Source organism: Anthonomus grandis, chromosome 8, assembly GCF_022605725.1.
Source record: "Anthonomus grandis grandis chromosome 8, icAntGran1.3, whole genome shotgun sequence".
Lineage (NCBI taxonomy): Eukaryota > Metazoa > Arthropoda > Insecta > Coleoptera > Curculionidae > Anthonomus > Anthonomus grandis.
Window position 1 is genome coordinate 25,966,885 of NC_065553.1, and position 15,443 is coordinate 25,982,327.

Consider the following 15,443-nt stretch of genomic DNA (forward strand, 5'->3'; position numbering starts at 1 on the left):
AATCACACCACACTGCAAATGATTTGGTGGATGATGACCTTAATGATACGCGTGATAATAATTCCTCCCAAATAGTGAATCGAAAAGCGAAAATCGACACACAAAAAGAAAATTTGTGCAATTTCTTTAAAGTTTTTTCCAAAACTAGAGTCACATTATTGTCGAAAGAGCACAAAGAAATTATACCTTGAAAGATCTTGGCAAACAAAAATTGAATTATATCGGTTTTATAAGAATGACTGGTGTAGAAAAAACGATTCACAACCGCTATCTATTGCAGCATTTAATAACAGTTTCGACGATTTTAATTTAGCACTTTTTTCACCTAAAAAGGATGAATGTGATACGTGTGTGGGTTACAAGACTGGTAATATCGACGAAGCTACCTATCAAGAACATCAGAAGAAAAAGGAGGAGGCACGAAAGGAAAAAGAAGTTGATAAAACAAAAGAAGAAGTAAAAGTTTTTTTGAATGGATTTGCAATGAGTTCTACTGAGTTCTACTGAGTCCAAAATCTAATGTCAGCGCTCTATATTATAACATAAAATTAATAGTCCATAATTTTACAATTATGGACATTAAATACTTGGATGGATATTGTTTCCTCTGGCATAAGGGTCATGCCGGACAAACTGCCAACACATTTGCTACCATCATTTACAAGTTATTAGAGACTAATATTATACCCCAAAAAAACTCTACTAGTAAAGTCATTTTGTACAGTGATGGTTGCACTGGACAAAGCAGAAATGCAATTCTTGCCAATGCACTTTTCAACTTTGCTCAAAAGCATGGGATTACAATTGAGCAAAAATTTTTAGAAAAAGGGTATACGCAAATGGAGTGCGATTCAATGCATTCCACAATCGAGCGGAAACTAAAAAACCGAGTCATAAACGTCCCAGCAGACTATGTCAATATTTGTCAAACTGCTCGTATAAATCCGAAACCCTACGTGGTGGAGTACTTGGATCACACATATTTCAAAAACTTTCAAGATGTTCAATACATTAGTTCCATCCATCCTGGTAGATCGAAAGAAAGAAAGAATATATGCTATATTACGTAAGACAACAAAATCTTGTGTACAAGCATCCTAAAAACTAAAAAATTCCAGATTCACTTTAAAATTCAAATTTAAAACAAACATAACATCTAAAACACTTTACCATAAAATTTACACACGTTACCAAAATTAATTATAACAAAACAGATTGAGAAAAAAAAAGCATCTTTTTGATAAATTTGATTAAAAAATAAGTAAAGCTGTCAATAAAACAGAATTTAGAGGGAGTAGATTAAATTATTTAATAGGAAACGAAACTAAAACACTAAAATTATGTCAGAGCACAGGTCAAAAGGTATCATTAAAAAAATCGTCAAGGCTGTAATATGCCCTGGATAATAAAAGTGATTTTAATTTCTTTTTGAATTTCTTAACTTTTGTTTGATTTAATTTGTCTGATACATAGAGGAACATGGTTGTAAATTTTTTTGCTAAGGTATATAAGTGAGTTCTTGGTGAGGGAGGATGTAGGGATTGATAAGGGAAAATTGTTAACCTGGCGAGTCATATGACCAGTGTTAGAGGGAGGTTTAGGACATTTATGAATAATAGTAGCTGTTTCTAAGATAAAAAGAAAAAAAAGAGTTTTTTTTTGAATCACAAAAATTATGTTTAATAATCCCTTGTTGCTTAAACCCCAAAAAGGCAAGCCATAACGAAGATGGGACTCAATAAGAGAAAAGTACACTGAACGTGCAACTACCCCTCCCAGCTCATGCCCCGCCATTCTTACTGCAAAGCATCCAGAGGATAATTTTGATGCAAGATTTAGGATATGACCTTCGAAGCGAAGGCGACCATCAATGGTAATACCAAGGAAGTTACAGCTTTCCTTGTATTGCAAGGGGGAGTTTTCACTAAACATAAGGCCCTCAACGTCACACTTAAATCCTATAATAAAGGTTTTGCCCACATTAAATACAAGCCTATTTGCAGCACACCACTCCGATAAAATCTTAAGATCCTTAAAAACCTGGGCTCTAACACCATCAGAATCTCTATGATTCCACAAAATGGTGGTATCATCAGCAAACTGAACCACTTTGCCCTGCAGTTTTAATGAACCCAATTCATTTACATAGAGCAAAAATAATAGTGGTCCTAACACTGAACCCTGAGGTACTCCAGTTTTAAGAGATCTGGAATCGGATAAACATCCAGATACTGTAACTCTTTGGGTACGATTAGACAGATAGGATTCTAGCCATTGCAATGTCACACCTCTAAAGCCATAATTATTGAGCTTAGACAGCAATATTCCATGATCTACACAATCAAATGCCTTGGACAAATCGCAAAACACTGCCGCCGCGAACTCTCCAGAATTTAAGGACACATAAACACTCTCCAAAAAGCCGAAAACAGCGTCATGAGTCCCTTTTCCCGTTTGAAATCCAAACTGATTTGCAGATAAAATGCAATTATATTGCAAAAAAGACAAAATTCTAATTTTTGCAAGTTTTTCAACTATCTTGGAGAGGTTAGATAATATAGAAATTGGACGGAAATTACAAGGCTCACTCAAATCTCCACCCTTATAAAGAGGGATAACCACTGCCTCTTTCAAATATGCTGGAAAGATGCCATTATGAAAGGAATTGTTTATGGCAGGTGGTAATCGTCAGGTGATCCTACTGTAACAAACATTAGATCACTTCAGTATAATGAACACAGAATTCTCTTTAAAATCAGGCATACAGAAGAATGGATGCCTTTGCCTTATAGAATAACGAAAAAAGATAAAAAAATCTGGAATTTAGAAGAGGTGCCGTTAATGTATCCGACTCCAATACCAATTAAATCTGAAAATTTTCAACACTTAATGGACCTTAAATCTTCAATTCCTAAAGACTTTCATTTTTTTTTATGATAACTTACCACATTTGTAAAATGCCTCTTTCTTTTAGTTCTTTTGCTTGCGTCTTTAAAGTTTTTTTATAATTAAGTTGCAATGAATCAGATTATTGCCTATCTCCTGTTGCGAACCCATGCTCATGGAACGCATATTACCTAACTCCCAATATTTCAAGATTAAAGCCTTTTTTTGACAAGAGCAATAATTTTCTATGTTCAAGCATTAAACAAAATAAAATATTTTGGAAAATTATCTTGTTTTATTATATTTTCTCATTCTGACAAGTTTTTTGCATCTCCTGAATAATTTAAAATTTTGGAGTTAGGCTTTTTGCATCTTAAGCCGACGATATGTTTTTGTGTTTATTTAATAACTATCATTATAACAGTATATTTTGTAACTATCTCTAGGTATAGTGTATGTAAATAATATAAAATATAATAATATATGTAAATCTTCGGTATGTTTTATTTCACACAATATCTTTTAATACCAGAAAACTGAAAAACTATACAAGAAACTTTATTCCCTATTACAAATTTTAATTAATGTATATTATATATTTTAATAATATGAATAAAAATTAATTTATTTTAAAATTTATATTATGTATAGAAGTAATAAAGTAACCTTTTTTTTACAAAGCAGCCTTTCTAAATAATTTTTCAATTTTTTTAACTATTATTCAGTTTTCTTTAAAGCCAAGCTATGCCACTGGTCGATTGAAATAATAGTTGAATACCAAGTGACAGCGCAATGCGTTGTTGAACGATTAATGTTTCTTTTATCTTCGTCCTTCTTAAGGTAGATATTGTAGCCTTTCTCTCTCCGATTTCTGATTGTAAACAAAGCGAATTTATGAATGAAATGTTATATCTCCCCTTTTTATATATCTATGGATTTTTAGGTTTACAGGCGTGGAAATTCTAGTGTGCTATTGAAAGTGTGCTGTGGAAATTCTAGTGACAGCCTGATCGATGCCCCGCTCTTGTTAAATTCTATCCTCCCGATAAGCCTTAGTGGCTTATCGGGAGGATCAGGAGGCAATTCTATAAGTCGGCTTATTATCTCTAATTTCGTATGGACCATTGCAGATCGGCAATTACAGAAATCCTAAAAAATTTCCATCAGTTCTTTGTTCAATATTGCGAGCATCCAGATGTTTAATTATACTATTACATGTTACAATTGCGCTCCTTCTATTGGTCGTTCCACTGAGTTTGTGGTTTCCTGGATTAGAAATTTACCTAATTTGGTAGTGGTGCTTCTTATGGCCCCGACACCGTCGTCTAACTAATTTCCTCTGTTTCAATTGCTCCAGAATTATTTTAAGGATGCTGGCAACTTTTCAAAAGAAAATTATTTACCTAGTTATTCAGAAATTATATTAGATATATGGTCGTTTTGTCTATGGATATTAGTATCAGGCTTTTTAATGCGAGCCTTTCAGAGCTAGAATTTTAAGAGTGTTGATTATTTGTTTGGACTTTCTAGATCTTTTAATAACTCTCACCAGCTAAAGTTAGGCAAGCAAAATAGAAAGATCCTACACATATTAAGCAGTAGACAATTAGGTTTTTCTTTCAGTCAACAGTGATATTTGATCACCCATTTTAATTCTGCTACATTACACTTCAACTCTTCAATACTGTTCGGTACTGATCGGTACTGATAGGAATAGACCTATTGCTTTCAATAATTTAAATGTATTTATTTAAAAATGGATTAACGGAGTAGAAACCAATTAATTGGTGTGTATTAATACAACAAAATTAGCATTGTCATTCATAAAAAGAGACCAGAGAAAAATAATGTTCAGATTCCAAATGAAATTTTCCATAGAGGCACTACTACGTCCTGTGGTAATGAGATAGCTGTTCTATTCGCCGATTACTTTTTTAAAATGTATAGTCAGAGAGCTTGGCCATTTCCCAATAAAGCAATTTTGAACAATTTATATTTAAGAGAATACTATTGGATATAAGCAAAGGGCAATACCCAGACGATCTTTCCCCGATTTTTAATGCAGTTCAGCTTTCTATTAGCACTTTAATTCTTGTTCATATTTAATTTATTCTTCGATCAGAAGTTTTTCCTTTTCATTGGAAGATCAGTTTGAAAGCAATCTTCTTCTCTGAAGCCCCTCGGGAAACATTTCGAGCGAGCGACGGGCATAACTTGCGACATCTAGGGGCGCACATGGAAATTTGGCCTTTTAGAGCCCTCGCCACTAGGAGGTCAGTTTAAGTCTGAATATTGGCGCGACTTTTAAATCAAAATAAATAGTAAGAAATAATTACAGTGTATATATAAGTGTTTCTATTAGTCTTATCATTATGTTTAGTGTGTACGTCTGTAATAAATCAGTTGACTATTTTTGTGTATTGAGTGTTCTAATTGACATGTAAAACCTACCATATAATTTACCTATATGGACAATGTTAAATAATATGCACTACTGCATCGATTCTTTTATAAAATAATCTAACTTTTCAAATGGCGGATGATCGCCATCTTAGTTGAAAATAATAGACTAGCGCAAGAAAGCGGGTCCAAAATGGCAACGAATGTCTGATGAAAACTTACATTGGTATATAATATAGAGTATACCGGGTGATTTTTATAAGAAGGTCATGCTTTTGGGGGATGATAGGGGACGTTCAAATATAACATTTGATAAAAGACACTATGGGTCGGAAATGCCTCAGAAGCAAAATACAGGGGGTTAAAGTTTTTAAAAAAATTAAGAAATAAATTTTTAGTTTTTTGACTGTTTAAGATATCGGTGTCAAATTTTCTCAATAAAGCTACCTAATAAAGATGCTTTAAATGTAAAAAATAAATGTTTTAGTTTCAACCAGTGGCGTAGATCAGATAGGCATTAGAGTAATTTTTTAATAAAAAAAAAACAGTATGCCACTGATAATCAAAAATTTTAAGAATCCTTGGTTTATTTAACAGAAAAAAAGGTATCCTGCATCTTTTTCCCAAAAGGCACCAGTTTATCAGAATTTAAAAATAAATAACTTTAATAAAAACTAAGGAAAAAAAAATTGAATAACGTTAAAAAATACTAAATAATTAATAATAATAATTAATAATTAATTTAAAAGGTGCTCAAAGTGGCCGCCATTTTGTTGGATACAGAGCCTGCAGCGTAATGTTAAATTGTCTTGAATTTTCTGAATAACTTCACTCCTATCTTTAATTTCGGTATTTGGTCTCGCACGAACTCATCGGATTCGCCGAGTGTGCACATCCGCTAACTCAATGCCACACAAATTGCAAAGAGGGACATGATAACAAAATAACTAATAGTTTTGACGGTTGCTAGGATATTTTTGACATTCGAATCAAAACTTTGTTATAACGTCATCTTCCTGATTAATTTAAATAAGGTAGTTGTTCTGCCGTTGCTTTATTTTGAATGTTATGGAGCGATTTACGTGGATTGAATTGGCAGATATGCATTTAACCCTTGGTGAATCCAGAGGAAATGTATTGGCTCGCGCGATTTATGCTGAACGTTTTCCTAATCGAATGGTCCCAGAGAGATGATTTTTTTTAAGGTCGACAGGAGTCTACGTGCGAGAGAACAATTACAAGTAAGTACCTACTTAGAAACAAAAAATTAACATGTACTTTTTGTTTTAGGTGAACCCAAGCATAAGAGTTCGTGCAAGACCTATTCGTGATAATGTTGAGGAGGAAATACTTGACAATATTGAAAAGGATCCAAATACAAGTACCCGAAAAATTGCTGATCACCTGAGGATAAGCCAAACGTTGGTTTGGAAAGTTTTGCATGATAACCACCTTTATCCATTTAAAAAACAAAAGGTTCAGCATCTGTTGCCCCAAGACTATGCTAATAGGTTCGCATTTGCCATTTGGTATCTTCAACAAGGGGCTGAACACCCAGACATTCGCCAAGCTATTTTGTTTAGTGACGAATTAACGTTTTGCCGAGAGGGATTATCCGTGGCTACCAACAAAAATTCTCTGTGAATGTTTGGGCAGGCATTGTAAGGGAGAACTTGATTGGTCCGTACATTTTGCCAAGACGTCTCATTGCAGGGAATTATTTGATTTTTCTTCGAGATGTGCTGCCTGAACTTTTAGAAGATGTGCCATTGGATGTTCGGCAAATAATGTGGCTTCAACATGATGGTTGTCCGGCACACTATGGTCGCGTTGTCAGGGAATATTTGAACCAAAGATATCCTAAACGTTGGATTGGGAGGGGAGGCCCAGTAGCTTGGCCAGCGCGCTCCCCCGATTTAAATCCCTGTGATTTTTATTTGTGCGGTCATTTGGACCAACTTATTTATTCTACACCTGTGCCAGATGAACATGATCTTTTGGCTCTCATTGCAGTAACTGCAGGCGAAATTAAAGATAGGGGGAAGTTATTCAGAAAATTCACGACAATTTAACATTACGCTGCAGGCTCTGTATCCAACAAAATGGCGGCCACTTTGAGAACCTTTTAAATGAATTATTAATTATTATTATTTATTATTTAGTATTTATTAACGTTATCCAATAATTTTTTTTTCCTTAGTTTTTATTACAGTTATTTAGTTTTAAATTCTGATAAAATGGTGCCTTTTGGGAAAAAGATGCAGGATACCTTTTTTTCTGTTAAATAAACCAAGGATTCTTAAAATTATTGATTATCAGTAGCGTACTATTTTTTTTATTAAAAAATTACTCTAATGCCTATCTGATCTACGTCACTGGTTGAAACTAAAACATTTACTTTTTACATTTAAAGCATCTTTATTAGGTAACTTTATTGAGAAAATTTGACACCGATATCTTAAACAGTCAAAAAACTAAAAATTAATCTCTTAATTTTTTTAAAAACTTTAACCCCCTGTATTTTGCTTCTGAGGCATTTTCGACCCATAGTGTCTTATATCAAAAGTTATATTTGAACGTCCCCTATCATCCCCCAAAAGCATGACCTTCTTATAAAAATCACCCTGTATAATGATAAAGATTTTCACAGTCGAATCTGTATTAAAGAAAAATTATATTAAGTCAACTTAATTTTTTCTAATAAAAAGTCAATGACAACAAAGATACAGGATGGTCACAGTGTTCTTTTTTTTTTGTAACGTTCCTTTAATTATAAATTATTTAAAGATTTAAAAACCTCTATCTATACATTATATCTCGTTAAAATTAATAAATAGTTGTGGAATTTTTAGCCGAAATTTACAAAACGTAATTCCACTTCATCACTGTGCGAGTTGACTTTTGGTCAAATTGACTTAATGTGAATATTTTTTGTCAAAATATTTACCATTATAAAAAAAATCCCCAAAAGACATATGCAACTTTCAAAATAAGATCATAAAGTATACGTAGAAGTGACAGTTCCAGCTTTTAAAATGGCAGATATGTGTCATTTTGGAGTATGTTTGGAAAACAGGATTTTCAAATATTGTGCAACAATTCCTATAAAGGATCCGAGGCGATAAGGTGATTACTATAAATAGTGTTCTAAAAGTATGTTTGTGGGATTTGGAAGTTGTAAAATTGTCCGTAAAATAATTGTAATCTGGGAAGTCATATTTGGAAATAAAAAGAATAAAATAATTGCTGAGTGTATGACTAAAATAAATAAAAAATCAAATAGTTTTATCACCCTGTACCTTTATGGTAATATTTATATTAAGTAGAAACTGTTGTTAAAATATTTAATAAAAACAATGACAATACCAAACACTCAAATAGCGGATCAGTACCATCTTGGAAAAAAACTAAATTGCATGGATTTTCTATAAGGTCCCAAAATATAGGGGCACCACTTTAATCTAAAATGGAACCATCCGCCATTTTTAAATTTGTAATTGCCATTTTTACTTCTAAAGATGGCTTCTATTAATACAAAATTTTCACTTTTAATGATGATTTTAACAACATTGGGATTTAATTTTCTCGTTTAGGGGTTAATTTAGGGGTTTTGAAAGTCAGTATGTATTAATAAATGTCAGTATACTATCACGGTAAAAATGTGAGAAAAGGTGCTAAAAATATAGAGAAACTAATACAGAAAAACTATGTTTTGACGTGGAAATAACAGTTTTCAAAATAATGGACAAGCGAACTTTAAAAAAATTGAAATGAAAGAGAGTAGAGCAGAGGAAGAGTTTGAACTGCCATTTTCACTTTAAAACTTGGATTCTCTGCCACATGACACCAGTATTAAATTTTCTTGAACAAATTCCCACTTGTAATGGGATTGTTGGATTAATGTACTTCCTGGGTAAGAAGGTTAAAAAAAGGAAAATTTCAAATATCAAATCAAAATGGAAGATGACCGTCACCTTGGAAAAAAGAATTAAATTGAACAGACGTACTTTACGAACCCAAAATATTATGCCATGACTCGGATCCAAGATGACGTCATTAACCATTTTCAGATTTGAAATCATTTTTACGTCAAAGATAGCTTCTATGCTGCTTTGAAAAAAACTGCATTATTAGTTTTTCCTTGGGCAAATTTCAAATCTTTTAGTGATTATTTTGAGGAAGTTGGCATCCATTGAGCCCCATATGATGCATTAGCTGTTTAGGTACAAATATAAAAAAAATGCTAACTACACATACTAAACTCTGGCAGTTACACTGATCTAAAGAGAAAGACATACACTTACCAGCTTTACAAGGGTTCAAACCAGTATCATTAGAAGTTTTCGTGGGAAACGTTTGGGTCAACAGGTAGTCCACAGAAAACTTCTGATTCTTCTTCGCCTTTAACGGCAGTACCCCTGTCGGGCTTGTCACATTTTCCCACACTGTCAAATTGTCCACACTACTTCTTTTTTCCGCAACTTGTTCATCGACATTCGTCAAGTTCGTTCCATTAACATCTAAGAACGTCCTATTGTGTACTTCAACGGTAACATTAAATAAATTTGACGAATAAATCGGTTTTTCCGTTCGATTCGCACTATCCGGAAAATCATCGTTTTTCCGGATAAAGGCACTCTGGGCCGCGAGGTGGTAGAAGCACAAAACAATCGCCGCTCGACTAAACATGGCTGTCGTTGTTAATCTGTCGTATCTCGTGTTTGATGTGGACTAATTACTGGCTTGCGATAATTGTTATTATACCGGGGTGCATCGCAAAGAAGATCTGGAAAAAGATTTTTAATTATCGACTTTACTGTAAGTGTTCCGACAAATATACAGGGTGCTCGGAAAAAAATCCTCCCCCTTCTAAACTAGTGGACAAAACCGCAAGTCCCTAAAGATGAGCATCGGTCCTTTAAAAAAAATAAATGCAAATTTTAATATTTTCAATGGGACACCCTATATGTTATGGCATTTTAAGATTTTACGGGAAATTCTAGAAAATTTGAGGGATATTCTCACATTCTATACTTTGGTCAAACTGTTTTTGAGATATAAGTGATCAAAAATCGTTAGTTTTTGCTTTTAAGGGTTATAAGACTGACATGAAGAAAAACGAATTTAATTTCTCTAATAAAAAATTAAACTCAAATATTTCGCAAAAAGATATATATTCAAAACTCCGATAATTATTCTAAATCTATTATAATTCTGAGTCCAATAATAAAGCTTTAATAATTTTTTTGCAACATTTTTTGATACATGATAAAAGCTATTTCCTCACAATACGTGTTGAGGCCCAACTTACCAAGATTTAACGTCGAATTTAGAACGATAAATCATTTTGCCCCACGTTCCACTAATATCAGAAGATCACGGTTCTCAAATTTCTGAGAACACTGCAATCAAACAACTACCATATATGGTGATATTAGGCCGATCTATCTCATTAGCGAACTAGAAATCACGAGAGGAGAGCACCGATATTAATTTCAGTGTCTTAGTGTGCTGACTGTTGTAAGCAAAACTTCATATTATTAAGTCCTCAGATTTAGCATTATGATGATTTTAACCCTGTATTTTAAGTGTAAAAATAAATCATGTCATTAACATATTGAACCAGCAGTCATTATTTTGTCACAGTAATATGACGGACCAAGTCATTAAGCAGATCTCAACATCGTATTTATACCTGAACTCGTAGAGCTATTAGTATGATCCGCAGGAATCACAAAACCTAGGATTTCCTAAAATTCTTTCTCGAATAGCTATTGGTATTGTCGACAATAGATGTATACAATCAATATTTGCATTAAGTATGTTGTATAAACTCAGAGTTTGCCAGACAGGCAGTGACAGATGGAGTTGAAAGAATAGCTGAACTTTAATGGTAGTAATCAGGGCATATAACAAGAAATGACACAGATAGATGGACATTAAGACTAACAAAACTAAAATGGAGACCGAGACAAATAAATAGAGGCGTAGGCAGATCTTAGAAGAGATGGACTGATGATGTAAAGAAAATTGCGAGTAGAAACTGGTTACAGATAGCACAGAACAGAACGACATGGAAAGAAGTTGGACAGGCCTATGTTTAGAAGTGGTTGAAGAAGAAGGTGTTGTATAAAAAGATTATATCCTTAATGATTCGATGATTTTCGAATCGAAACAATTTAAATTCATGGCAAAATTATCATATTGAATATAGCTTCTAAACGCCTGAGACCTTAGGAATTTATTCTGTATGCGTTCAAGTTTATTAATACATACATCATATCCAGGATTCCACCCTGAGCAGGCAAATTATAGCTGACCACCAACTTAGCCATGGTGAAGTATAATTAAAGAATTATTCTTTCTAAATTGTTTGCTTTGTCTGTTAATAAATTTAAGCATTCTTAAGACAAGCAGCAATTTTTCAATCAGTTGGGGTGCGACTTAGATAGCCTCTCCTACACAAAAGTCGAGTCTCAAGGTCCCGTTTATACAGACGAGGCTTGGGGACCAAGTCAAGGCGATATAACCTCCAACGCGGGAGTGAACAACGACCCAGAAGACAGAAGAGACTAAGACATCCAATGTTAGATGGGACGGAAGATCCATGACGCATGTCATAGGGCAGCAGCTATGAAATTACTAAACCAAGACTATCGACAAATATTATTCCTAATAATTATAAACTTAAGATAAACTTTTTTTCGTTTTAGGGCCTAATCTTCTCAATTCAATAGACCCCCATGACTCTTTAGTAACTACAAATTTAGTATCCAAGGCTCCTCTACTATAAAGGCTTGGCACAGATGCATAGGCAACAATCACATAAGATTTATTCAGCTGGGGCTCTGCGGTGTAGAAAGCAAGGAGAAACTGCTACACTATCAACTCTCCAAAATAGCCACAATGATGAGTGGTGAAAAAGAAACGGCCTTGAGTCCCTATAATGGGACAGAGTTGCGAACAATTCCCTGGTGAAACAGGAATAGGAATGAAAATACAACTTTGAACCGGATAGCAACATGGAATATCAGAATTCTATACAAGGCTAGGTCCTGGGTCTTGGTGAGGTGGCCAAATGCAAGGCAATGCAGGCATGACGATGTGGTGCTAAACTACTCAGGATCTAATAGTGGAGAACACAGGCATAATAGTGTAGGCATAATAATTAAAAAAGAGCTTCAACAACACGTCGCCAACCTTATATCCGTTAATAAGAGAATGATGATGATTCAAATAAGCACCAGCCCAATAAATACAAAGCTTATACAAATATACGCGCCTACAGCCGACAGCAGTGAATAAACTGTAGAAAAGTTTTATTCGGATTTAGATGAATTAATCAAAACCCTAAAAAAATACGAGCTCAGTATAATCATGAAGGATTTTAACGCAAATTTGGTAAAAGCAAAGTTGGCAATATTGTGGGGGATTTTGGTCTAGGAGATAGAAATAAAAGAGGTGATAGACTAATACATTGCTGCCAGAAAAAGAAGTTTATCACAGTCATCACTTTGTATCTGTTGATAATGAAAACAACCCTATTAGGAATTAAATAGATTTTATGTGTGTTAACAAGCAGTTTACAAACAGCATAAAGAGCTTATTCAAATGCGGATGGTAGTACTGACCACAACCAATGTAAATGACTTATTGCGAGGGATTTATCCGAGGCATCCACAACAAATATTGCTAGAAAACTGAAGGTGGGGGAAACCAATCGTGGGACAAGAATGAATCAAACAGCGAAAAAAATATGGATAAACCAGGACATGATCAACCTTAGGGAAAAAAAGCGTAAATACAAAAACACCAACACAGAAAAATACAAGCAATTAAAAAGACAAATAAAACATGACATAAAGAGAGCAAAAATGATAAATGGATGTCTTCAATATAGATAAAAAAAAGAACTTACAGGGGTATTCTTCAATTGGAAGTAAAATATGCGATAAAGAATGCAAAAAACAACAAAGCTGAACCTGACAACATTCCGTTAGAAATGTGGAAACCCTTGTACGATAGTAACTTTTCCAGCCTTTTAATTGAATATATAAAAATGGAGGATTTTCCAATATAGTGGCTGAAATCTTGGATATATAGGCGCATGCTAAAGATTACCTGGACACATAGAATAACAAATAAAGAAGTAGTAAGGCGCGCTGGACATGAAAGAAAACTACTAAAGATCATTAAGATCCGAAAAACAGCATACTTAGGTCATATTTTGCGCAACGACAAATATATGCTGCTACAAGACATAATGCAGGGAAGAAGGGAATTGGAAGAAAGAAGAAATCCTTGATTCGTAATATAAGACAGTGGATAGGAATGAATGTTGAAGACCTGTTTCATGTGGCACGAAACAGGGATGCATTCAGAAATGAGGTCGCCAACCTTTAATAAGAAGACCTTATTAGAAGAAGAAAAAGCACGCCTAGATCCTTGGCCATTCATTCATTAATTCATTCATAGTACAATATTGCTTCCTTGAGGTACTCCGAAAGTTGAAATAAACAATTGATTGTGATCCACTCAACGAAACCTTCAGGTAAATAGGAGTTAAGCAAAGCCAGGACCGATCCACAATACCGAAATCAGACAATTTTTCCACAAGTAAAGGGGTCAAGGAATAAGTCAAGAGATGAAGGATGTCAAGGGAATAGTTAAGTCGATCGTTCTGGAGTTTCAGATGGATAATGTTCAATCCCATCGCCTGGGTAAATACACTCCAGGTAGCAACAAACCTCGTCCTATCAGACTGACATTTTCAAACGAAGATATCGTACATAAACTTATAAAAAATTCCAAAAAGGTCCAAGAATCGCAGGATTACAAAAACGTGTCTATCTCTTACGATAAAACCCCTAAGCAAATAAGTTATTACAAAGAAGTTAAATCACAACTTAGAATAAGAGAAGATAATGGTGAGCGTAATCTTGTGATTAAATATATACAGGGCATTCCTAAAATAATTTTTTTTAAACTAGTAAAGTCACCCCCTTCCAGCTTAAATGTTTCAAAAAGTCTTGTACTTTACTACCAAAACTCTAGAGGTTGTAACACTAAATGTGACGAAATTTTTAATTCAGTTTCCACAGGTTTTTGTGACGTTATGGGACTTACAGAAACGTGGTTAAAGGCTGATATATCTGACTCTGAATTGTTTCCCTCTAACTATGATGTCTGTCGTGCTGACCGCGACTGTGAATCTCATGGCGTCGGAAGGGGCGGGGGTGTGTTGCTAGCAACTAAATCGGAACTGTGTTCTCTCTATATGTTCCTCTACATGGTATAAATGAATTTGACACCAAGGCTGTACTAATTGACTCTTTTTTTAATATTCTGGGCCTAAAACAATTAAACATTGTAAAAAATGTTATGGGGCCCACATTAGACTTGGTAATTTCAAATATCGATTGCGAAATCTCTGAAACAAGCAGACCCCTATCAAGAGTCGATCATTCCCCCCCTTACTTATCAATATTGACAATTTAATTATGGAAAAATCGTCTCCTTTTGGGTTGTGCAAAACTGCTCCTAAGGCATTTAACTTTCGTAAGGCCAATTTTCCTCTTCTATATGAATTAATCTTGAATATCGATTGGAATCAATTGTTTGAATGCACAGACGTTAACAAAGCCTGTGACATTTTGTAAAACTTAATTAATAATGTTTTTAAAACCACTGTACCATTAAAAATAAATCGGAAACGAAGATATCCCCCTTGGTACACTTCTGAGATCATTCGCTTAATTGAAAATAAAGAATTAGCTTACAAAAAATATAAAAAACACAAAACTAACAATTACTATGAAATATTTCGAAATGCTAGACTAACTCTTAAAGCACTACTTGATAGTACATTTCTAAATTATTAACGTCAATTACAAAATAATATCCACGCTGACACTTCTCAGTTTTGGACATACATACAGATGAAGAAGGGCGACTCCAGAATGCCAGGTGTGGTGAAAGATGGCACTAATGAATTCTCGGATCCCAAGTCAATAGTCGAGGCTTTTTCTAATTTCTTCCAGAGTATTTTCATTGATTCAGATGCAAGCAACTTTGTTACTCATACTTTACTGCATAATCAAAACACAGTCTTAATTAATCCTGTTCAAGAGACCGATATAATCGAAGCATCCAAAAAA

General features: G+C 34.0%; 1 protein-coding gene across 2 annotated transcripts in view; it reads right to left on the minus strand.

The window, feature by feature from the left end:
* LOC126739396 (bone morphogenetic protein 1-like) overlaps positions 1-15,443 on the minus strand; it is an 85,409-nt gene that overhangs the window by 62,265 nt on the left and 7,701 nt on the right. For both annotated transcript variants that reach the window (XM_050445062.1, XM_050445063.1), the window contains exon 2: positions 9,591-10,072. In XM_050445062.1, the coding sequence (XP_050301019.1) occupies positions 9,591-9,975 (385 nt within the window). In that variant the 5' untranslated portion in view covers positions 9,976-10,072. The remainder of the gene's footprint in view (positions 1-9,590; positions 10,073-15,443) is intronic.